Source organism: Lontra canadensis, unplaced genomic scaffold, assembly GCF_010015895.1.
Source record: "Lontra canadensis isolate GAN:19392208 unplaced genomic scaffold, GSC_riverotter_1.0 scaffold88, whole genome shotgun sequence".
In the NCBI taxonomy this organism is placed as follows: Eukaryota; Metazoa; Chordata; class Mammalia; order Carnivora; family Mustelidae; genus Lontra; species Lontra canadensis.
Window position 1 is genome coordinate 2,096,354 of NW_022631082.1, and position 23,020 is coordinate 2,119,373.

Genomic DNA, 23,020 nt, shown 5'->3' on the forward strand with positions numbered 1-23,020 from the left:
CAGGAAGGGGCTGGCTGGCTGTGAATTTTTGCTTTTCCTCTGGGGCTTGGGCTTCACAAAGAGCAGGGGGCTGAGGATGGTGGTGGCCGTCAGTTAAGCGCCTGACTCTTGGTTTCGACTTGTGATCTCAGGGTCGTAAGATCAAGCCCTGTGTCGGGCTTTGTGGTTAGCGTGGTCTGCTTGAGATTCTTTTTCTCTGCCTCCCCCATTCATGCTCATTCTCTTTCTAAAATAAAGGAGCCTGGGGGCTGAGGAAGGGTGTATGGGGAGGGGAGGCCTGGGCGGATCCGGCTGAGAAGTGACCGACTGCTGAGCCTTAACAGGGTCCCCCTCTTCCGGCCCTTGGTGACCACAGGCCCTACCCTCGGCACCAGGTCTGTGGAAATGACTCACTTAAGCCCCCATTCAGCCTGCTGTGGCGGGCAGGAGGCGTGAGGAGTGGGAGGGAGTGGACGCTGGCCTGGAGAGGGGCAGGGATACAGCCCAACTCCTCCACCACCCAGGGCTGGGGCCACGCATCGCTGGGCTCTGCCCCTGCCGGCTGCTGCAGGGACACGCCTGCCTGGTGTGGGAGCCTAAGAACCCGTCCCCGCTCAGAATGCATAAACAGGTGCTTCCCTCGTCCTTGAAGATTGCTGAGGGAGGGACCCTGTTGTCCACACCTGCCACCGAGAGTAAAGGCAGTATAGAACCATGAGCTGGGACTCCGGTGCAGGTCTGGGACCCCAGAGTGCTCTCGGGGCTTGCCATGTGTACCTCCCCTCCCAGCCTTTCTCAGGCTGGTGCCCACCCTATCGGGAGACCCGGAGTGGCCATGGGGCAGTGAGTGGTGCTGGCCGCAGCCAGCAGGGCCAGGGGTCCGCATGTACCGGATCCGAGCTGCCCGACATCTGGCTGAGTGATGACCCGGGGCCGGGGGGGAGAGGAAAAAGGGGGTAGGATGGGGTGAGAAAGGGGCATCAGGGCCCGGCTCCTGCCGCCTCCAGTGCCCAGACCCTGCCAGGACCCCATCCCTGCACACGCACAACCCCGCTCCCCAGGGTAACGCCTGGAGAGCCCTAATTTATGGCCCGCCGCGACACGCTGCAGCAAGCCTTCCTCTCCGGCTGCCAGAGCGCCCGGCCAGAGCCAGTTCTGCAGAACGCCGGGGGCAGGGCCGCGCCAGCATTCCAAGGCTGCCTAAATCACTGGGCCTGACAGGAGGCGGCTGGCGAGGATCAGGATGCTTCTCTGGTCCCCGCCATGGGCCCCTGCTTTGCAGGCTCCTGGTGGCCTGTCAGCCACCTGTCTGTCACATAGGGACAAGGCTCCTGGGCCCGCCTGTCTGGGGTGCTCTGCTCCAGTGCCCAAGAATTTGGAGTCAGGCCCTGCGTGGGCCCTGGGTGTGTCTTCCACACGCTGTTGGCTTTGGGGGGGTGCCCAGAGATGGGATGGCCTGGGCCCTGCAGGGGGGCTGCAGGGAGAGCTTTGGGGGCAGGGGGTGGCTGCACAGCTCCTGTCTTCAGGGCCCAGCTGGCGCCATTGGCTCTGCCCGAATAAACCCAGAGGCCTTCTGTCCCGGTCCCCTGCCGGGCTGCGGCTGCCATGTCACGGTCAGCTAGCCCGCCGGGGATGGGGCTTCACCCCAGAGAGCCGGAGAGGAGGGGAGGGAGACGCACACGAACAAGTATACACAGAATTTATTCCTCTTTGCTTCGGAACCTGCCCGCAGACCCAGGAGGCGGCGGGACTACACCTTGGGCGCTGTGACGAGCTTCCAGCCCTCCAGCTGGCCCATCTTGAACAGTGCGGCCGTAATGCCCATGTATGCGCAGGCGGCGGCTCCAACCCCGTAGCTGTGGGCTGTCAGTCGGGAAAGCGGTGTCAGGCATGCGTGGGGCTCCCCCACAGCCACCCAGGAGCCCCAGGGCACGCCCTTCCCTCGAGATGTAGGGGACGGGGCTGTGGGCTCCTCGAGGACTAAGTCCGGTGACCCTAGGCTGAAGATGTGTGTGGAAACCCGGCAACCAAGGCAGGAGGGAAGCGGGAACCTAGGCTGTCGGTCTGGGTGTGGGGAAGGGGGCACCTGCGCTCGGTCGAGTCTGAGCTGGTGCCCTGGCTGCAGGTGCCGGGCCCTGTATTTGCTCTGTGGACCGTGAAAGCGAGAGCACAGGGGGCCCCTGCTTGCCCGAGGGCTGTCGCTGGGCAGGGAGGCCAGCCTGCTGAGGGCAGGGCTCACCCCCTTGGCAGGTTGGGGGTGTGTGTCAAACCCTAGAATGTGCAGACCTCCCTCCACCGTGCCCTCCTGCCTGACTGGAACCTTCCACCAAGCGCTGGCCGGCTGGTGGGCCACAGCAGTTGCTAGGCCTGAGGCTGTGGGAGGTGGAGAGAGCGGTGTCTGCTCTGGGTTTCCAGTGGCTTCCGTGTGCAAGGCTGGTGTTGGGTTCCCGGCCTGCCTCCCACTAGGGAGGAATGCTCTGTTGGTTCCCATGTGACCTCAGACCACCCAAGCCCCCTGAGCTAGTCCGCGCCTTTCTAGGTGGGCACGGGGAGTGTAGCTCCCCCGCAGGGCTGTGTTTGGTCAGGCAGGGCTCTGGGTGCTGCGAGAGGGACAGCAACACAAGGACCATGCACGGTCTCCACGCTCGTGGGGCAGGGGCAGAGCCAGGCAGTGGCCTAGTGTTCTCTGACAAGGGGCAGCAAGGGAAGGCGACATGGAATGAGGGCAATGGGGGTCCCAGATCACACACAGTGGGGTTTGGACAGTGACAGAGGGAGCTCTGCTGACATCTGGGGGAACAGCACTCCAGGAAGTGGGCATATCACATGCAAAGGCCCAGGGGCAGGACTGGGCCTGGCTTGGAGAACAGCAGGCAGCTTGGGTGGCTCGTACAGAGCGAGCAAGGGGGAGAGGGCAGGAGGGGAGCGCAGAGGGGACGGGGCAGGTCATGCTGACCCTTGGGGGTCAGGCTGAACGCCACCGGGAGCCACAGGGAGCTGTATGGGCTTGGTGAGGTAGATATGCAGCAGGTGCTTAAGCAAGGTAGCTCTTAGTGTTACTGAACTGGCTGGTGCCAGAGGTTCAAAGTCACGGGAAGGTTTTACAGGGACTGCCCCCTCCTCTGCAGGGCGAGTGTCCCACACACCTAGGCTCCGCCTGGTCCCTGGTCTGGGACAGAATGGGGGGTTGTGGTCAGTGGAGGTCGGGGTGGGGGGCTCACTCACTGCGTGCTCCCAGGGTCAGGCCTCCGGCACAGCCTCCAATGAAGTAGTTCAGGGGGTCATCGGGCTTCTCTCGGACCTGGGCGCTGAGGCAGGAGGTAAGGCCAAATATGGCTCCGATGGCGGCTGTTGGGGTGCAGGTGGGGGGGGGTGAGCGCTGAGTCAGGGCCCAGGGGCCAGTGCCACGAGGGCCCCTAAGGAGCAGCCAAGGCTCGCTCACCTGCAGTAAATGTGTACCTCCCTGTCCTCGCCACCCCCTCCAGGAAGGAATCCGGGGGCTGGAGTACGACACTGTAGGCAGAGACGATCAGGCCTGTGGAACCAGAAAGGGGGTGGTGTGTCGGACCAGGGCCTGGGTGCTGAGACCAGGAGTGCCCCTGGCTCGCGGCAGGCCCCTCCACTATCAGAGAAACCCTTTTTCCCTCTATCCCCATGGCCCGGAAGGAAGCTCCTCGCACCATCCCTTCACCCAGGAAGGGGCTGTTCTGAGGTTTACCCAGGGTCCCACACTGGGCAGCCACGGTGGGATTCCAACCCCGTCTACTGGTCCAAGCCCTGGGCTCTCACCCCCACCTCCGGGCCCCAGGTGTCCCTCCTCAAGGCCTGACCTAGGCCAGGGCCCTTCGCCCTCCACAGTGCACCGGTCCAGCCTGCAGCAGACAGGAGAATAGGCCCGGGGGCCAAGTGGAGGGGCTGCTCTCCAGCCTCAAGTGGCAGCACAGACACCATGGCTGCGCCCCACTGGGCTTGGCGTCCGGGTCCTGCTCCCCACTCCCAGCCAAGGCTGCATTCTCCCATGGGGCCCAGGGCTCCCTGGCGGAGACTTGGCTCCCGGGGCTGCCAAGGCCTGCTGCTCATCACCCTTGGGCCCCCTCCCTGCTGGCAGCTCGGGCCTGGGGCCATCTCTCACACCTGGCTGTTCGGCAGCCGCTCCCGCCCACCCAGCCTCGACGCTCTGGTCAGCTTTTCCATCTCTGCTCGCCCTCGCCTCCCTGCCCGACACTGGCTCTTACGCATGAGGGGCCTGGCAGGGGCTGGGCCTGGAGCTGAATGCCAGGTGGGTGGTGAGGCCCGAGGCTCTGTCCTGAGGCACCCTGAGCAAACACTGGTCCGGGCTGGTGTGTGGGTCTGGGGTGAGGCCAAGGCAAGGCCCTGGGCAGAAATTCCTCAGTGCGGGGCAGACCAGGGCCCACCTGGCTGGTTCCAAATCAACAGAAACAGCCCAACACAGAGCTCCCCATGGCCCAGCTGACCCTGCTCAGGCAGACAGCACAGCCCTCCTCTCCCTGCAGACCTGCGGCCTGGCCCAGTCACCACAGGGACCTCCCAGGGCCAGCCTGTCCCAACCTGTCTGCCAGCTCACATTCCATGCTGCACACAGACCTTGCCCCCACCATCCTAATCCCCGTGGAAGTCCTAGAACTGGGAGTGGATGACCCGGGAGCCCCCGATTATCCCAGGACAAAGACCGCCCCACCCCGACTGTCTCCTAGCAATCATCCAATACAGTGACCTACCACAGGTGTGGTCTCTGCTGCCTCAGACCTTTCCATGGCCCGCCATCACCCTTCCCAACCCCACCTGCTCCGGGCTCTCTATCAGCCTCCAGCGGTGACCTCCGGACACAGTGCAACACGTTCGGCCCCCCCCCCCCCCCCCCCCCCCCCCCCCCTCCCCCGGGGGCCCCCCCCCTCACCCCTCCAATTGTTCCCTCGGGGTCACCGCCCCCCCCCCCCCCCAGGGTGCTGAGCTCTGTGAGGCGGGTACAAGCTCCCTTTCCTCCAGGAAAGCGAGCAGGAAACAAGAGCGTTCTCTCACTGAAGCCTGAGGGGAGGCAGGGAGGTAAGGAAGGATCCAGGAGCCAAGTCCTGTAGGCTGAGTGGAGCTGGCCAGTGAGAGAGAATGCAGGTGGGCTCAGTGAGCGAAACACACCCACACAGCGACACCCTCAAAGGCTCACGGGAGCCGGTGACCACCACAAATCCGAGCTGCCTGGCACGGACCTCTGCCAAAAGTCCCCACCCACACTCCCTCAAAGACCTTCCAGCAAGCCCCCCGGGACTCCTCTCAGCAGCACCCCACTCCTGGAACGTGCTCTGTCTCCCCCAACGGCCTCCTGGGACTTCAGTCCACCCCCATGGCCTGCGCATTTGTGATCACACGTGCACACTCCTACTCACAAACACCAACATTAGCGTCTTTCTCAGGTTCAAAATCCCTGAAACCACCCACTTCCCCAAATCTCCCCGAAGGCCCCCCATGCCCCTCAGGCCACTCCCCCCCACTTTAATTCCCCTTTAGACACAACCATGAGCCTCCACAAAGTACTGCCAGGCATTCCCCAATGTCAGCATCTTCCTAGAAGAATGTGCCAGAATAATGTCCCCTGCACCGGTCCAATCCAGCACCGCGCAATCCTCTCCAAAGGCCCCCAGAGACCCTGCCACACACCTCTAGTGTCCCGACAATCACCACTCAAGCAGATGCCATGTAAGCCATCCCCAGGGACTCCCCATCCACCCTCTCTCCCGAGGCCCCTCCACAGGGACCCTGCACGCACAGTCCTTGCTCCAGCCACCCCCAGGAGCAGATCAGCAGATGTGGATTTGCACACCGGCTCGAAAAGGCCCTGGGGTAGTTAACACACCTCCCTGACCTTCAGTTTCCACCTCCGAAAAATGGGCACGATAATCGTTGATCTTAGAAAAGGAGAGCAATGATTACCCTTAATCCCAATGCCTCCCAGGGGAGACTCAACTTCAGAAGCTGGAGATAGGGAGGTGGCCAAAACTGTCATTCCTACTTCTCAGAGAGACTGGAAGGGGCGAGACGCTGAGGTATCCCCTGCAGGAGAGTGCCAGGGCTGAGTCCCCTTCTGTCCTCCCAAGGCTACCCTTAGAGTAGCCCCGGACCCATCTCACCTGTGACCTCCTCGGCACCGCTGCGATCCTTCTGGTGGTCTCAGTAAAGGCTTCAGATCACCCTAACCATCCCACTCTCCTGAACCCTAAAAAGACTTGATCTCAACGTTCTCAAACGTCTGTACCCGCCCCCAGACACACCAATAATTACCCATGATTCTCCCAAATAACCTCCACTTCCATAACTCTCCTGAATCCCCAGCTCCTTTGACCTCAAGAATGGCCTTCTGCCTCTCAACGACTTCTCCAGAGCCTGGGGGTTCAAGAATAACCCCCAAATCCCAGCCCCCCCCGCAACCGCTTCGGACGATCCCAGTGGCCAGCCTGTCACACGTACCACTTCCCGGTGTCCTCCAACCCTGCCGGACCTCCTTCACACAAGAGTTCCTCAGGGCCGCCTCAGACACCCCCACGACGACCACGTGTCACCCCGTGAGATACCCTGCGCTCCTGCCACCCCCTCCGACAGCTCCCAGTGATCCCGTGGCCTTCCTGCGCCCTCTGAATTAGTCCAACACCCCCACAGAGTCTATCTCGTACAAGAGGTCCCCAGCAACCCAGGGCCGCCCTAGAGACCCCGGCGACAACCTTACACCACCTGCGAGACCCCCAGCGCCCCGGTTACCGCCCCCAGCGATTCTACGACCTCCCTTCATCCTCTGCCCTCGGGGCCCGGCCGGCGCTCACCAGCGGCACCACTGATTGTGGTGCTGGCGTAGGTCTTGCGGTGGCACTCGGTGCCATCGGGGATGTCCAGGTATCGCTGAAGAAGCGTCCGCGCCATAACTGCGAACCCCCGACCCCTCACCACACAAGCCCGCCGGCTCCCCGCGCCCAAGGGCAGCCGCCGCTCCTTCTCGCGAGACTTCCTGGGCGGCGCGCGCAACCTCTCGGGCGCAGGGGTCGACAACAAGCGTGCAACTTTATTGAACGCCGCGGACACAGACACGGCGGAGCGCACGCGCGGAGTCAGGGCTGGAGTCAAGGAAGCACGCGTGCATCCTCAGCCGACTTCATCAAGGAGAAACTGAGGTCAGCCAGATTCAGTGAAGGCACAGCTCGGTAGTTCCAACTCAGAAGGTCCTAGGTTAGGAAAGGTCGACTCCCGGAGGTGGGGCCTAATCCAGGGGCGGGCTATGACCGGTACTAGGCCTATCTCCAAGCGCAGATTCGGGTGCGGGGCGGGGCTCCACTTGATAGGAGCAAGATGTAGCCCTGGGGCGGGGCACAGCTCAAATGTGGCCACTCCCAGAGCCAGAATCTGCGTGGGGGCGTGGTCACACCCTGCCGGTCCCCAAGCCGGGCTCTGAACCGCGTGCGACTATTTTGGGGCGTGGCCAGGTTCGGGGGCGGGCAAAGGTACCGATCTCAGGGCTAGGGTTTTAGCGGGACACCAGTTGTGCCCACCTTGTGGCTGGCTTGTCCAAGCCCTGGGCCAGAGGATCTCCGCGTTAGACTTGAGGGCAAGGCCAGAACCGGAGACACGCCCCGAAAGGGATTTGGCCAATCCAGAGCTGTATATTTGCTTAAGGGGCGTGGCCGTGGCCGTTGGGGTGGATCTGAGAGAGGAGAAGCCTGGGGCGTGGTCAGGCTTCTAGGCCCGTAGGACCCAGACCAATGCTGGTGTTGGCTTCTCAGTGGGGCGGGGCCTTTCTCGAAGGAGGGACCAGTCCCGTTGCAGGAGCCTGAACGGAGCGCGCCGCCGAGGACACCGGGCCCCCCCCGGGGGCGTGGTCTGTCAGGACCTTGGCCAATCTTGGAGTTAGGCGGGGCTCAGGGGCGGAGTCTCGAGGTGCCGGGACCAGTGAGGGTGTTTGGGTTTGAGGAGGGCGCGACCCATCGTGTCGCGGCCAATCGCGCCGAGGTCCTGAGCGGGCCCCTGGGGGGCGTGGCCCACCGGGGGCGTGGCCCAGGGGCGTGGTCCAGGCCGGTTCCGGGCCGCCCGGGAGCGCGCCGGGGTCATGTCGGCGCCGCCGGCGCTGCAGATCCGCGAGGCGAACGCACACCTGGCGGCTGTGCACCGGCGCGTCGCGGAGTTGGAGGCGCGGCTGGACGCGGCGGAGCGCACAGTGCGCGCCCAGGCCGAGCGCCTGGCCCGCCACGACCAGCAGCTGCGCGCTGCCCTGGACGAGCTGGGCCGTGCCAAGGACTGGTGAGGCCCGGGGCGGGCCAGGTGGACTTCTCTGAGGTGGGCGGAGGCGGATCCGAGACTGGAAGGGGAGGAGAGGCGCGGGAACCGTGTGCAGTCCCGTGCGGGCTGGACTACTGGTGGGATCGGAAAAAACACCAAAATCCATGAATTAGTCACTGGCACGTAAAGTTAAGAGGTATCACACAAGTGCAGATTTCTAACTTAGAGCCCACTTTTCCACAATGCAAAATCGGCTTTTTCCGAGTGGCGCAGGGGTCACCGACCTCCTAGGCACTGGGATCTATGGCAGGTTCTGGAGCAGAGGGGGATGGGATCATACTAGCCGTTTTTGAAGAACCCCTCTGGTTTTGAAGAGGCGCTGAGGATTGAAAGGGATGAGACAAGTGCTCGGGGAGGAGGGAGGTCAGGGGCCCGATGGGAACGGAGCTGGTTGGATTAATTCATGCATCTTTACTGAGTACCTACTGTGTCAGGCACTGTGCTGGGCGTTAGAGCACACAAGTGAGACCTACGTAGCACAGCCCTTAGGCAGACACATCACTAGGTAATTACAACATTGGGTGGTTGGGGTTGTGATGGAAAGGCACATAGGGTTCTGAGCGGGCCTAGATGGAAGGCTTCCTGTAAGAGGAGCCATCTAGGGGAGCCTGGGTGGCTCAGAGGGTTAAGCCTTTGCCTTCCGCTAGGGTCATGATCCCCAGGGTCCTGGGATTGAGCCCGCTGTCACGCTCTCTGCTTGGCGGGAGCCTGCCTCTCTGCCTACTTGTGATCTCTGTCAAATAAATAAATAAAAAATCTTTAAAAAAAAAAAAAGAGGAGCCATCTAAGCTGAACAACAGCTAGGAAAAGATATAGGGAAAAAGGGAATTGCAGGGGAGCAATTGGAGGTTTTAGTCTGTTTTGGCTGCTGTTACAGAATGCCACAGGCTGGGGGGCTTAAACGACTGAAGATTTCTGCTCACGTGGGAAGTGCCGCAGACAGATTGTTCCTGGCTTGCAGATTGTCATCTTCTTGCTGTGTGCTCGAAGGGCCAGAGAGCAAACTCTCTGGTGTACCTTCTTACAAGGGCGCTAATTCTATGAGGGTCCCACTCTCATGAGCTCATCCCAAAGGCTCCATCTCCAGATACATCACATGGCGGGGCATGGCTAGGGATTCAACATAAGAATGTTGAGGGAACACATTCAATCCGTAACAAGGGGGTCTTGAAGCAGTGGTGAGGAGCGTGGTCTTTATCCTGATGGGGAGCCCCGGGAAGTCAGGGGCAGAGAGGAGGAGAATCTCTGGTCCCCTCAGTACCGTAACTGCCCTGTCTTGCCTTCTGCCAGTGAGATTACGGCTCTCCAGGAGCAGCTGCTGACCTCCGAAGCCACTGTCCACAGCCTGCAGGCTGCTGTACGCCAGAGGGATGAGCTCATTGGGCAGCTGCAGCCCCGGGCGGAGCTGCTGCAGGACATCTGCCGTCGCCGGCCACCCCTGGCCGGGCTGCTGGCCGTCCTGGCGGAGGCTGAACGCCTGGGGCCCCTGCCAACCAGACACCCCAGCCACCCACTCCCTGGTGGGCTCAGTCCACGCCTTGCCAACAGCACTGGGGAAGAGGAGGACAGGGACCGCCTGCAGCCTGCAGTGTTTGGGACCACGGTGTGAGCCCCGGAGCGCAGATTACACAATGGAGACAGAGTTCCACTGCTGTGGGTGTCCTTAGGGGTCACCAGTGTCCCAGAGGGGGCCCCGTGACAGAGCCATAATCCTTTGCAAGCATCAAAACCTGCTAAAAAGTCATAGATTTCAAACAGGCAGCCCAAGGCCCAAAGGCATATTTAGCCCAAATTTTTCTTTCTTTTTTTAAGATTTTATTTTTAAGTAATCTGTAGCTACACCCAATGTAGGGTTTGAACTTACAACCCTGAGATAAAGAGTTTTTTTTAAACAAAACTTTACATCAATCAACTTGCTGAAAAAATTGGCAACGTTTCACAAAAATCTGGATTTCTGGCTTCAGTCTTGGCCATGCCTGCTTGGATCTGAGCTCAGGGTACCCTCTTTAGCCAAAGTGTGAGGCCCACTTGGCTGCCTCATCTCTCTTAGGGCTGCATGTCTGGCCCCTGAAGCATCTGAGTTTGAGATCCCTCGCTTGTGCAGGCAGATGGCATCAAGTTTTTCTCCCCCTTTCCCCCATGCCCCGATTTTTGTTCCTTCTGAAGCATCCCTCACCCCGGGCTAAAGCTTTCTTATTCTTCATCCCAGACAAGAACTGGGAACCTCAAGGCTTGTGCCGGTTTGCACTGGTTATCTGAAGATGAACTTTTAAACCTAGATTCTTTCCCCTAAGCCTGCCTGCCTGTCAACCTTTAACCCGGAAGAGAGCTGGGGGTGTGAGACATGCTGACATGCTGGCGGCCGGGTTGGGGTGCTGCCCCAGGGAGAGCTCAGGCATCCCTTTCTGCTGGCTGTTCCCTCTGCTTGGGACGCTCGTCCCCCATTCCTTGTCACTCAGATCTTTGCGTATGGTGATCTCCGGGGGTGGGGGATGGGGGGTGGAGGGGGCCTTCCCTGCCTACCCCTGCTGTTACCCATTGTTTTCTTCAGGGCCTGTCTTGTCACCAGAGTGTAAGCCGCCTGAGGGCAGCACTCTTGTTCTTTATTATCACCAGCGCCAGGGGCACCCTGGGACCTCGGACCCCAGTAGGAACAGGATGGGGTTTGTGGGCCCTGAAGGGAGCCAGGGGCCCCCAGCACATCTGATGCGGCCCCAGCCAGTTCGGCTTTTCTAGCAAACAGCTAGCTCCTTTTGATATTCCCTGGAGAATCTATTTTTAAACTCCTTATTTCTATGCTGCTCTTCTCGGCCAGGGACGTTCAGGGTGCCTTCCCCCCATCCCCCAACCAAACCAGGGAACCCCGTGCCTTTCTCTGCGCAGCCAGGTCCCACGTCTTCTTGCCTCCTTACTCAGGGAACCGTCACACCAGGAACCACTGAGGGGCAGGGCCCGTTGTGGCCTGGAAAGGTCGGTGTCCGTCCCCAGCCCTCAGGATGGTGCTGCCGGCCTGCCTGGTGTCTAACAGTGACCCCTCAGTGCAGTAACAATGGCCCCATTTTCTCTGGGTCAATAAGGGGGGCTGCTTGTACGAGGGGAAGGCGGGCTGAGGCCTGCCTGAGTTTAAGAATAAATTGGATGATTTCCTTGCCTTGGTCCTACCTCCTTTCTTCCTGTGTGGGGGCTGGAGAGGTGGCCCCGGGTGGGGTCCTGCTGGGCTGGGGGACACAAGTTACAGTCACGGGCACTCGTGTCTAATCTTTGCAGCCCAGACTTCCCCATTGTACAGCTACGGAAAGTGAGGCTCAGGGTGGTGAAGTCAGTTGGCCCCGGGGTGGGGAGGGCCTGGGCCACTTCAAGTTTCCGGAGTGGTTACTGTTGACATTCTGATTCTCTTCAAATGAGGAGATGCGAAAGCAGAGTTACAATAACTGTGGTGATATTTTACATTTTTCTATGGGGAAAAAAAGTGTGATTTTTATAACCCTCATAAAAAACACAATGGAGTATTTCTCTGCCCACTCGAAGAGTTATGGACTGCAGCAAGCCACCAGAACGTCACTGCAGTTTCGCATAATGCTGACAGTGTCACATCAGCTGTGGCCTGACCCACAGTGCCGGGCTGCGTGCGACCCGTGGACTGGTTTCTGACAGCAGCAGCAACTTCTGACACCACCATTGTGCCATGTCCAAGTCCAGGCTTTGAAAAGCCTCTGATGACCTCTGGGTCTCTGCGGCAGATGGGTCCCCAAACGGGGCACATGTTTTATTTACTTCCCGGAAATCCAGTGTCATTTTCAATCTTGCCAGTCGGTGGAACGCTCAGTCGGCGTCTCAAGTCGGAGGCCTTCTGTGACGGTGGCCTCGGTGCTTCTTGGATGCCGTGGGGGGCCGGGGCCACTTTTTCATCTGGGACCGCAATGCCCCGGCTCCCCCATCTTGTTAGGAGCAAGACCACCAAGTGATGTTTGAGAACTGAAAAAACCGACCACCAAAAGACCCACGTCGACAGAAACCCCACACTGGCTCTGGAATAAGTACCGAGAACTGCTTTGTCTGACTGAACGCTAGTACAATCTGTAAGACGGCTGTGTCCTGGCTCGGCCACACCGGTCTGAGCACCAGGACAGGGGCCTGGGCCGCCTCAAGGCTTCTGGACTTGGATCTCTCGGCCGCTTTGGCTGCTGCCCCTGTGAAAAGGGGCAGGGGACCAGTAGAGCCCAGAGAGGGGAGGGGAGCTGCTCCAGGTCACACAGGAATTGGGTCTTGAGCCTCCTCGGCATGGCCTTGCCTCTGTCTGGGACACTGTGGTCACTGTAGGGCTGTGGCCCGTCCCTCCTTGTTGTGGCCAGGAAGGGGGACCACCCCCACTGCTTCTCTAGGTCTGGCTCTGTCCAGACCTGGGCACTGCAAGGCTGCAAGTGACCAGGGCAGAGTGTGGGTGGTGGTGCCAGCGAGAGCACTGCCCTGTCCCTCTTGGTCCTGCCACTCTGCGGCCCCCCAAACCCCGCCCCGCCCCGGGCCGTGTCTAGAGCTCTGAGGCACTGGCGCAGTGAGGGTTACAGCTGGGGCCCCTCCCAGTCTCCTGAGCCACCATCCCTTAGCAACAGGCCCGCCAGGCAGGACGCGATGCCAACGCTGGTAGAACGGGCAGGAGCCAGAGGAGTGGCTGTCTGGACTCCAGGACCATTGCAGGCCAGGTGAGCGGGCAGGTGGACAAGGCAGGCTCGTGGCACCGGAGCCTGGTCGGCCGAGTGGGAGTCCTCCCTCGAACTCTCCCCCGGCCAGTTGCCCAGCGCCCGACCCGCCATGGACGCTGTGGACGCCACTGTGGAGAAGCTCCGGGCACAGTGCCTGTCCCGAGGGGCCTTGGGCATCCAGGGCCTGGCCAGGTGAGCCGTCCCCTTAAACCTTCTTAACCCCTAGCCCCAGGGACCACTTTTTAACTGTGCCCATATCCCTCAGGTTTTTCCGCCGCCTGGACCGGGACAGGAGCCGGACCCTGGACTCGGGGGAACTCCAGCGGGGCCTGGCTGAGCTGGGGCTGGCGCTGGACGCGGCCGAAGCAGAGGGCGTGTGCAGGCGCTGGGACCGTGATGGCAGCGGGACGCTCAACCTGGACGAGTTCCTGAGGGCACTGCGGGTGAAGCCCTTCGCCTGCTGTCGGGGGGCGGGGGCGCTTCGGTGGGCTCGCGGACGTCCGTGCTGACCTTGGGTGCCCGGGAGCCCCAGACTGGGGTGCACTTGGCCCCCCCAATCACTCCCTGCTCCTTTCCAGCCCCCCATGTCCCCAGCTCGGGAGGCGGTCGTTGCAGCTGCCTTTGCCAAGCTGGACCGCAGCGGGGATGGTGTGGTGACCGTGGACGACCTCCGGGGGGTGTACAGTGGCCGCGCCCACCCCAAGGTGCGAAGTGGGGAGTGGACCGAGGAGGAGGTGCTCCGCCGCTTCCTGGACAACTTCGACTCCTCCGAGAAGGACGGGCAGGTGGGTGCCCACAGACAGCCCCCACCCTCCGCCCAGGTCTCTGGTCCCTGCTTAGAGCCTGTCTGTCTCCAGGTCACACTGGCCGAATTCCAGGACTACTACAGCGGCGTGAGCACCTCCGTGGACACAGATGAGGAGTTTGTGGCCATGGTGACCAGTGCCTGGCAGCTGTGAGCCGTGCACACATGCTCAGCCACACCCCCGCCCCCACCCCAGAGCATAGGCCCCCACCCTGGCCCCCTGAGCCAGGGCCTCGGGCTCAGCCCAAGGTGGAGGCCCCAGGACTGGCTGGATCAGGTCTTAGGACCCCAGGGAGCAAGGCCCTCTCTGTCCAGGCTATGCAGACCTTGGGCCTCACAGAGCCGCTGCAGCTGCCCCCCCACCCCCAACCCCTGGAGCCAGCCGGCCCCTGGGCAGGGAAGCAAACAGCCTTTTTGTGAAGCAAAGCTCAGCCTGGAGCCGGCCAGTCTTGGAAAGCAGCCAAGTTTAGTCACCTGCCCGGAGTTGGGGTGTGGGGTGTGGGGCAGGGGCTTGGGGCCTGCAGACAGGCCAGGCGGCTCTGAGAGGTGGATGCTGTTCCTTCTTCCTGAGGCCCCTGGGGCATGCGGGAGGCCAGGGTTTTAGTTAAAAGTTTTAATGTAGTTCCCAAATACATTTCATATGACAATCTTACATAAATGTTCCAAAACACATGGGCATTATCTGGTTTTACTTGTCACTAGTTGGCTAAGGCTTAAAGCAGAGAAGTGTGACTGGGTCTGTTGGGAGGGCCTTTGGTGTCTTCCCGGGGCCCAGGCTGCACACGAGCAAGCCGAGGTGTGGGCAGCACAGCTGTGGAGACAAAGCCTTCTGCTCACCAGACGGTGGGGCTGGGCACTGTCCTCGGAACATCCTCGGAGCCCTGTGCACGGGGCCCTTCTTCACATGCCGCCCCAGGTGGGTGAGGGCCGGCTGGCTCTTGGCCACGCTCCTGTGTGTGCAGCGAGTGTGGGAGACGGCTGGTTGTCTGGAACCAGCCCCCTGTCCCCCCCGCCCCACCCCAAAGGCCCTGCTAAGTTCCCTCCTCTGCCTCTCACAGAGGCCCCTGGTCCTGGATGGTTTCGGGGGCAGTGACATCGTCCAGGGCTGGGCAAGGAATGGCCAGCAGCAAGAAGGTCTGTGCCTGGGCGCCAGGTGATGGGAGACCGACATGACGGGGAAAGGCAGGGGGGTGGGTAGGGACCCTCCCAGGTCCAGTGACCCTGTTTTTAGATAAGCTCTCTGCACGTCTGAGGCCCATCCCCTCAATACCCCATGACCGGCCCTGGAGCAAGCCTGGGTGGGGAACAAGTCGGGTCCTGACCCCACCCCAGCACAGAGGCCAGGAGCCCAGGCGGGAGGAGGCCGTGGCCCAGGACGGAGCTGTGCCCACTCAATGCACAGGAGAGTCAACCTCAGAAACCAAACACAAAGCCTTGGGGGAAAAAGATCTAAAAATACAAGCCCCGGATCAGAGTGTGGGAAACTGGATACGGTAGTTAACAGAGCATCCAGCAGGCCCAGTGTTTATACTCGTGTGGACAGACCCGGTGGCCTGGGCGGGCGGCGGCGGCAGAGAGGCCGGGACACGAGTGGGGGAGGTGAAGAAACAAGGCGTCCCAGTCCCAGTGAGAAGCCGTGACAAGTCTTAATGTGCCATTTCAATTCAAAGGAGGGGGAGGGAAGAAATGTTCTTTTTCGTTTTGCTCATCAATATGATGAGGTCTCGTGTCCCAAACCACATTCAGGCAGTTCCCGGGTCTGCTTCTGAACGGGACATGCGGATCCGAACTGTGGCCAACCCAGCGGGGAGTGTGGTTCCCGAGCCCCGCGCCTCCACACTGCCGGCGGGCTGGGGCAGGCGGATGGGCAGACAGACGGACAAAGCAGCAGGCTCTCGGGCGGCCGGCTCCCGGCGCTATGTGCTTCCGGCCGTCTGCCCCTCCCCTTCCTCGCCGGCACCTGTGGGAAGCAGCGGCCTCAGCGTCAGGTCCCGGCCCTGGCTGGAGCCCCGTCCCCTGGGGTCAGGCTCCCCAGTCCCCGCCAGGGCCGGGACCGCTGGCTCACCGCCTCCAGTGGCCCCCGAAGGAGCCAGGACGTCCTCGTCACTGTCGTCCTCGTTGGACGGGGCTGCCCCGGGTTCAGGGGCAGGCATCTTGGCTTCCTGCTCTTGCTCCACGCGGCTGCGCAGGGCGAGGATGCGGTGGTGCAAGGCTGCATACAGCTGGCCCGTGTCCTTGGAACTGGCCTGGGACAGGCGGAGGGAAGTGGCGGGCTGTAAGATCTCTTGGTCAGGGTGGCTGCTGCCCCCCAGTGATGGGATCCCATAGTCCCCGGCGGAGTCTGGGGAGGAGCCTAACCCTCTCTCCTCAAGCTCAGGGACAGTGGACCAAAGCTCCAGGTGCCCCCCCGGGCCAGTCCTTCCCAGGGACTCAGAGCTCGCAGCTGGGATGGCCCGTGGTGATGCAGGCCCACTCCTGTCTCTCTTCCACGGACCCCTCTGGAAACTGGCCGGCCTAGAGGCCTCCCCCTTCACAACCTGGCCCACGCCACTGGTGCAGAGCACCCCCCGAGGGGCAGTGCTTACTGCAGTCCTGTGGGGGCCGGGCCGGGTACTTCCTCTCCCCAGGAGGTCGGTAGTAGCCTGTCCCGTCCCCAGGGCTACTCACGGAGATCAGGAAAACCTTCACGCCCTGGTCCTCAGTGTCCATGGCTGTGATGCGAATGCTTTTCTCGCTGGCCTTGTCGATCTGCATCTGGGCCCAGAGCTTGGTGTTGAGGATCAGCCGCAAGCTGCCCTGGGTCCGCATCACTGCGACGGACAAGGCCACTCAGCCCTGGGCCCCGACCCCCACCCCACAGCCAGCTAGGAGAACAGACACATTCTGGAAAGGAAAACACCACGAGGGCGAAACCCCGCAGTTCTCTCAAGGTCCACATAAGCTGCCCACCAGTCTGCTGAGCCCCACACGCTGGGGGCCAGCCCCGTACCACCCAGCTCCCTCACGGCCACGACCGCCACGGGGAGGGTTCTGCTGGTCCACCAAGCAGGTGCCAGGATGGCGGCTCCTTTGGGGAAGGGGGATGATTAGGTGGGAGGCAGGGCCAGAGAGGGACATTTGGGGGCTTTGACACTGTCATGTGACACGCTGCCTAGAAGGCAGATGCCCCCTGACTGCCCCACTCACAGGCGGAGCCCCAGCCCCTACTCTGCAATTTTTTTAGAAAAAACGTTGAGGCCAATGGCTGCTTAGAGCTTCCCACAAGAGCGAGATAGAGACAGACAGAGTGGAGAAAAAGAGGGTGCAGACCTTCTTGAGACCTTCTTCCTTCTCTGGAAGTATGCGTCACATCTACCCAAGGCCGCCGTCAGCCTGCCTGGTTTATCAGAGCCCATCCTCCCCGCAAGTGCCCTGACCCCATGGACACGGCGGCGACACCTTGGCTTCCCGCCAGCCAACTTCTCCCCACCTCAACCCGGGGCCCCAGATGCAGCAGCGTGGCCAGCTCAGGGAGGCTGCGGGTGGGCTCCTGGGCTCCCACTGACCACCCCGTGTCCACTCCCTGAGGCCCCTGCGCCCTGTGGGCCCACCCCTGAGGCACGCGTGGAGCAGCTGGGATGGGCTGGGGAAGGTGTGTGGCAAGGACCACAGGCTGTATGGGGCTGTTGGATTTCTTATTTTCCCTTTCCATCATAAAACCGCCAGCACTTTAATTATTAGAAAACATGTTCAAGAGTTGCTAAGTAGGTTGTTTCATTTACCGTCACACTCATAAAGAGGACAGTCACAGAAGAGCTAGCAGCGAGGGCCTCGGGATGGGGCCCGGGCCTGCAGGCCACGGGTGCTGGGGCTCTCTGGTGGGGACCCACGTGGGGATCCTGCCCTCCTGGGCCTCAGGAAGAGGTCTGTGCCATCCCGGGCCTCTGCACAGACACCGCGCTGCACTCACCTAGTCGGGACTGGAGCGTCCCGTCATCGGCCGATGCCATGTCATTGAGCCTGAGCAGCCCCCGGCCCCTCTCCACCCACGACTGCGAGGTCTTGTCAAAGACGAACAGCTTACACTGGATCTGGAACACAAGGCAGTCCTCCGAGTGAGCGGGGCCCTGGCTGGGGGGACGCCAGCGTGGACCCACTCCGGGGAGCCTCCGACCCAGCCTGTGTGAACTGCTGGGCAGGGGCCAGCCAACTCTGGCCCAGGGGGCACGTCTGGCCCTTGGCCAGTTTTGCATCCTCTCCTCCAGCCAAGATGAATTTTACATTGTCCAAGGAGCACGAAAGCATCACTAGGGAACCGAAGATAAAAAGCAGATACCAACGAGATAGCAGCTCGCACTCACGAGGACGGCATCGAGAGCCGGGTGAGAGCCGGCACCGGGGACGGGGTGGAGCACTGAGCAGCTCACACGCCACTGGCGGGAATGACACGTGGCGTGGCTGCTGCTGCGGAAACACGTCCCTCACCACGTTACATGTGGAGTCGCCGTGCAGCCCAGAGACCCCCGTCCTAGAGCTCTACCCAAGGGAAGTGACGCGTGTCTGCGCACACGAGCCTGCACGCAGTGTCCACGGAAGCACGATTCACACTGGCTAAAAAGCCAGAAACCTCAATGTCCCTCTATGCACGTCCCTCGGTGATGCCCTGGGGACAGTCCCCGAGCCCACGATGCTCAGGGCAGGGACAAGACACAGAAGTCTGTGTGAGGCGGGGGCTCGTGGGGGCCGGGGAGGGCATTTGAGAGGTGATTGCTGATGGGGGGTTTCTTTTGGGGGACGAAAATGTTCTACTGTGATAGTGGTGGCAGCTCCCTAACTACGTGAACACGCTAAACCATCACGGGACCGTACACTGCAAAGTCAATTCCACAGTATGCATCTTCCGGCTCAGTCAGCAGCCAAAGAACACGCGACGTGGACCCCAGCTGGCCTTTCACCGAAGTGTGCGGGTCTTCACCGAGCTGCGTCTTTGCTCGCAGAGATTTCACAACAGTGCTGAGTGGGCAGGAGCAGTACTTCTTGAAATGCTGCATCAGAAACTCTCCGATGCTCTACACACGCGGGTCACGGACACACACGCACGCGCACAACAGCGCAAAGGAGATAAGGCACACTGAACCGGGAAGCAGAGGAAAGGCGGGACGAGTGTGGGGTGCACCCGGGATCCCAGTTCCCTCATAAAATAACACGGGGTGCCAGCGTGACCAACATCACAGCTGTTCATTCTGGGGGCCCGATACAAGTTTCTCCCTGAACTGCCAAGAATGCCTCAAAACAGATCCTTCCGCTCCACACCAAAGCGAGACCAGAAGACCCTTAGGGCTACGCTCTCAGAAGCCCCGCCACAAGGCCCCAGAGCATGGGGCACCGGCCCTTCCGTCGCTGCACGGGGAGGCCCCCATGCCTGGAAGACACGGGTCCAACCCCTCAGGTGCACAGAGAGGCTGGGGGCTACGGCTGGCCTCTCACATCACCACCTAAGGGCCAGGAGGCCCACCGCAGCCAGATGCCCCCGACCAGACCCGCCTCACCTGTAACACGTTGCTCTCCGCCTCCTCCCCGGTGATGACTTCCACTTTTTCCAGCAAACACTTCCGTGCTGTTGCCTTGGTGTAGGCGGCCGCAGACTCGGCCAGCGACTCTGAAATGTTATTAGCTAAACGACATTGACTATTTACTTGCTGGGGGTGTGTGCGTGTATGTGTTCCTCACAGCGGGCAGAACAAAAGGGTTGCCTCTGTCTCAAGGGTGCCAGCTCCTGGGATGTGAAGCGGACCCCAAACACACAGCGCTCTGGCCCGGATGCTGCGGGCGACCATCTAGGAGCCAGTTGCCAGCGTGGCTCCAGATCGCCCACTGCCACTCACTTGGTAGAGGACGGGGCACAGGAGTCTTCCCACAGAGCACTGAAGAGGAATTCCCCTTCCCCACCTCAGGGCAAGAAGGGAGGGGGACAGCCACCTCCACAACCCTATCCCCAGAGCCATCCCGAATGTTCTGTTTTAGGAGGAGCAAGGGCCCTCTCTGCCGCTGAAAGCCAGCGCCACGGCTTTCCACTTCCACCCCGGTGCAGGGATCTCGTGTGGCTACCAATGTGGCCGCGAGCTGGGGCCCGTGTCCCTCCTGAGCGGGGATGGGGATGGGCAGTGCCCCTGCGACATACCTTTCTCGGGGGTGGCCTCCTGGGATGAGGACTCAGACCCGGACTCAGCAGCTGCATTTTCCCTGGTGGCATCTGAACTGACTTCATTGAGTTTGGGCGGGCTCTGCGGGGGACAGAAGCACACGGGGAGGAGAGTATGTGCGGGCGCTCCTGGCGGGACGCTGCAGCACAACGGGAAGCCGGTCTGCCGGCACGTGCACTGCCTCCCAGGCAGAGGGCTTTTTCTTGCAGATGCCCTTTCCTTCCCGGCGCTGGGGACCCACCCAGACCCGGCAGAGGAGATCGGACAACCCTTCCCCAGGCGGTGGGTTCCAGCCTGTGGCTGTGTCTCCACACAGCAATCCTTGAGCACCATTTGGTGGTAAAACCTAGCAGAAAAGCACCCTCACGAAACAGGCAGCTCCGTCCTCCCCAATCTGCCCTTCTCCGCTCTAGGTGAACTTCCGTCCAAGTCCACAGGTGGGGCCTCCCCTGACATCTCAGGGAGGTGCGTGCCACCAGCTGTTTACCTCTGGACCGTCTCGTTTTAAACAGGGAAAGGACCGTACTGACACTCGAGAAAAGCAGCCAGGAGGCCCCCCAAAGTGACATGGGCTGAGACAAAGACGGAAATAACAAAGCAGACAAAACGGCCCCTTAACCACACTCAAAACAGACATAGTGGGGTTCTACGCATTCAACAAGGAAAGAAAAGGAACAAAGATAAGGAAGCAGGCGAACAATTCTAGAACCCTATCCCAAGCTGGCCAAGCTTTCTGGGATGGGAGACAGCCTGGCCACAGTGCATGCAGGAGACACCTGGGGCACTGCAGGGGCCCCTCAAGGCCATGTCCCCAGAGAGCTCTCCGTGCTGCAGCCTCATGGTCAGGGATGGGGGTGCTAAAGGGGTAGCCAAGGGATTGGCTCCAGAGGTGTCTCACGGTGGTCTCACAGGCACGTGGCTAAGGACTCTGGTCTGATGATTATCACTGCAGCTGGCCTTGGCCAGGAGGAAGCATGGCCCCTGACTTAAGGGGAAGCTGGTCCTGGGACGAGGCTTAGCTAGCCGGCATAGAAGAAAGGCAGGAAGCTCGTACACCAGCTCCTAGAGAGCCTCCTGGTGCAAAACCCCTGCCCCCAAGTTGGAACTGGGTCTTCTTTCTCTTGCAACTGGAAGCATCCCCACTTTATAGAAGGCAAAGTGGCAGCTATATTCACATGTCCCTTGCCCTGGGGCCCTAGGAAAAACAGTCCCCATAGGGGCCACTCACCAGCACGCGCTCGCTCATGTTCTGGCCAAATACGAATTTGTTGCTGGCGGTGTCGGCACTATTGGTCGAGTTGTCTAAACTGAAGAAAAGGCACGCTGTGGGTGTGGGGCTCCCCATGGGAGGGCAGGCCGGTGGCACACTCACCGGTGCTGCACACACATGTGCACGGTCAGAGTTGGTAAAGGCCAACCCCTGGTGCAGAAAGCACAGCTGTAGGCACTGCTCAGCCTCCCCTGTGGGGGACAGGCCAGGCCCTCCAGGGACAGGTGCTCACAAGACTCTGAGTCAGGCTGTGCTGACAGGTAAAGAGACCTTTGGCTCCTACCTCCAAGGGTCCACGGTGTGTGGGTACTACATGACATGCCTGACAGCCACTTTATCATCCCCGCCCTCCTCAAGGCTGGGGTCACATCGGGGTGACTGAGGACATCAGTTCGGAGAGGCTGATCACAGAGGTCAGACCAGGCACCACTTACTTCCCTGAAAGAACCCACCTGTCCCCTGGCCTGCACAAAGGAGGGTACACCTCCCACCCCTGGGACACTGGCAGTGACACTGGATGATCTCGGAGTTGATGTCACCATCACATTTTGTCCAGTTTAAAGTGTCACAGGTGTAAGCGCATCCCAACTTGGGAAATGCTACAGTGCAAAAAAACGTGTCTTTCAAACAATATCCAATGCACTTTGCTCATCCAGGTCCGGGCAGCCAAGTGTGAGCTTGGTGACCACTGTTCATGTCAGGCTTCCCTGAAGTCCAAACCCATGTTCTATCCAGTCTGGCGGCCTGTCTCCTAGGCAGGGACACGCTTTCTCTATGAAATACCCATGGGGCATCCAGGCAATCCTCGAGCACCACCACCAGCAGTGTTAGCCATAGGCGAGCCCAAATCCAGGGTAACAGGTCCTCATAGGTTAGAACCCGGGAGGTAACAGAAGGCAGCCAACCAGCCACTGGCCCACTGACTTCTGCTCTGGGCATGAGATCCAGGTGACAGAGGTCACTCTGGGGGCCAAGCAGAACTGGGGTCCTGCCTTGCCTGTCTGTCGAATCGAAGCCTACCATCCTGGCCCCTCCACAGCTGTGCCCAGAGTGGGAATAAAGGGAGGAGCCGAGGAGGGGGGCACAGGATTTTGGCGAAATCTGCTTCCTCCCACCCCCCACCTCCATCCTGTCCCCCAGAAGGACCGGGCTGGCTCCTAGTCCAGCTGCTGTCTCCTCCCCGGGCCCCAAGCTCAGGGTGATGGACAACCCTGGGCCGCTCTGAAGCTGGGCACCAGGCCTAAGACACGCACCTGGAGCTGATATACTGAAGGAAATAGTTGGTCGCAGCTGGCGTTTCTGAACTGGGGTGTCCGGCATTCTCCATGTCAGCTACGTCAGTGTTCTCATGTGTTAGCTGGGAAACAGAGAGGCAACACTTACTGCTCAGACAACCGCTGTTCAGGACCTCTCCGGCTCCACCCGTCTGCACACCCCCAGGCCACATGGCACAGCTTGTGTGTGTGTGTGTGTGTGTTTGCGCGTGTGTCTGTGCCCCCGTGCATGCACACATGTGTGTGCACACAAGAGGTGGGGGGGGGGCTGTAATCAACTTCACCATTTCTGCTTTTAACAGTCAAGATAGAAAAACAGTTTATAAGGCACCAGGAAACTTTTTCTACCTTGTTGAAACAAAACCAAACCCTCAGGTTGGCATCTTACTGCCCTTTTCACTAATGCTCTGTAACGAGAGGTCATAAAACGCTTCCAAATCCGGTATTTTAAGGGGTTTATTATGAATATAATGAAA

At 60.7% G+C, this 23,020-nt stretch overlaps 4 protein-coding genes across 11 annotated transcripts in view; 2 read left to right on the plus strand and 2 right to left on the minus strand.

The window, feature by feature from the left end:
• Positions 1 to 1,661: 1,661 nt before the first annotated feature.
• NDUFA11 (NADH:ubiquinone oxidoreductase subunit A11) lies at positions 1,662 to 7,002 on the minus strand. Its single transcript, XM_032883716.1, has 4 exons — positions 6,810 to 7,002; positions 3,422 to 3,514; positions 3,205 to 3,327; positions 1,662 to 1,842 (listed from the first exon to the last, which is right to left on the minus strand). The coding sequence occupies exons 1-4, from the start codon at positions 6,904 to 6,906 to the stop codon at positions 1,730 to 1,732; spliced, it is 426 nt and encodes a 141-aa protein (XP_032739607.1). The 5' UTR covers positions 6,907 to 7,002; the 3' UTR covers positions 1,662 to 1,729.
• Positions 7,003 to 8,066: 1,064 nt separating this feature from the next.
• Positions 8,067 to 10,142, plus strand: VMAC (vimentin type intermediate filament associated coiled-coil protein). The gene is made up of 2 exons (XM_032883715.1): positions 8,067 to 8,274; positions 9,604 to 10,142. Exons 1-2 carry the CDS (start codon positions 8,084 to 8,086, stop codon positions 9,920 to 9,922), a joined length of 510 nt encoding a protein of 169 aa, XP_032739606.1. The 5' UTR covers positions 8,067 to 8,083; the 3' UTR covers positions 9,923 to 10,142.
• Positions 10,143 to 10,814: 672 nt separating this feature from the next.
• Positions 10,815 to 13,989, plus strand: CAPS (calcyphosine). The gene is given in 8 exon segments (XM_032883717.1): positions 10,815 to 12,703; positions 12,706 to 12,812; positions 12,814 to 12,952; positions 12,955 to 13,051; positions 13,053 to 13,205; positions 13,279 to 13,456; positions 13,592 to 13,798; positions 13,871 to 13,989. Coding segments are annotated over 8 exon segments (1,092 nt in total). The 5' UTR covers positions 10,815 to 12,594; the 3' UTR covers positions 13,973 to 13,989.
• A 1,450-nt stretch (positions 13,990 to 15,439) lies between these two features.
• RANBP3 (RAN binding protein 3) overlaps positions 15,440 to 23,020 on the minus strand; it is a 51,906-nt gene continuing 44,325 nt past the window's right edge. For 5 of the 8 annotated variants that reach the window (XM_032883720.1, XM_032883722.1, XM_032883718.1 and 2 more), the window contains 8 exons: positions 22,524 to 22,627; positions 21,229 to 21,307; positions 19,979 to 20,081; positions 19,347 to 19,471; positions 17,768 to 17,888; positions 16,486 to 16,628; positions 15,884 to 16,064; positions 15,440 to 15,778 (listed from right to left, as the gene is read on the minus strand). In XM_032883720.1, coding sequence (XP_032739611.1) covers positions 15,735 to 15,778; positions 15,884 to 16,064; positions 16,486 to 16,628; positions 17,768 to 17,888; positions 19,347 to 19,471; positions 19,979 to 20,081; positions 21,229 to 21,307; positions 22,524 to 22,627 — 900 coding nt within the window. In that variant the 3' untranslated portion in view covers positions 15,440 to 15,734. The remainder of the gene's footprint in view (positions 15,779 to 15,883; positions 16,065 to 16,485; positions 16,629 to 17,767; positions 17,889 to 19,346; positions 19,472 to 19,978; positions 20,082 to 21,228; positions 21,308 to 22,523; positions 22,628 to 23,020) is intronic. The other 3 variants (XM_032883725.1, XM_032883721.1, XM_032883719.1) reach the window with 1 other exon arrangement.

Bases quoted from the DNA above. Each gene is read 5' to 3' on its own strand.
- NDUFA11 (XM_032883716.1), bottom strand. From the start codon at position 6,906: ATGGCGCGGACGCTTCTTCAGCGATACCTGGACATCCCCGATGGCACC. The intron at 3,515-6,809 runs GTGAGCGCCGGC...CTGGTTCCACAG, and splicing joins CACAATCAGTGGTGCCGCTG to GCCTGATCGTCTCTGCCTAC. The intron at 3,328-3,421 runs GTGAGCGAGCCT...GCACCCCAACAG, and splicing joins GAGGTACACATTTACTGCAG to CCGCCATCGGAGCCATATTT.
- VMAC (XM_032883715.1), top strand. From the start codon at position 8,084: ATGTCGGCGCCGCCGGCGCTGCAGATCCGCGAGGCGAACGCACACCTG. The intron at 8,275-9,603 runs GTGAGGCCCGGG...GCCTTCTGCCAG, and splicing joins CTGGGCCGTGCCAAGGACTG to TGAGATTACGGCTCTCCAGG.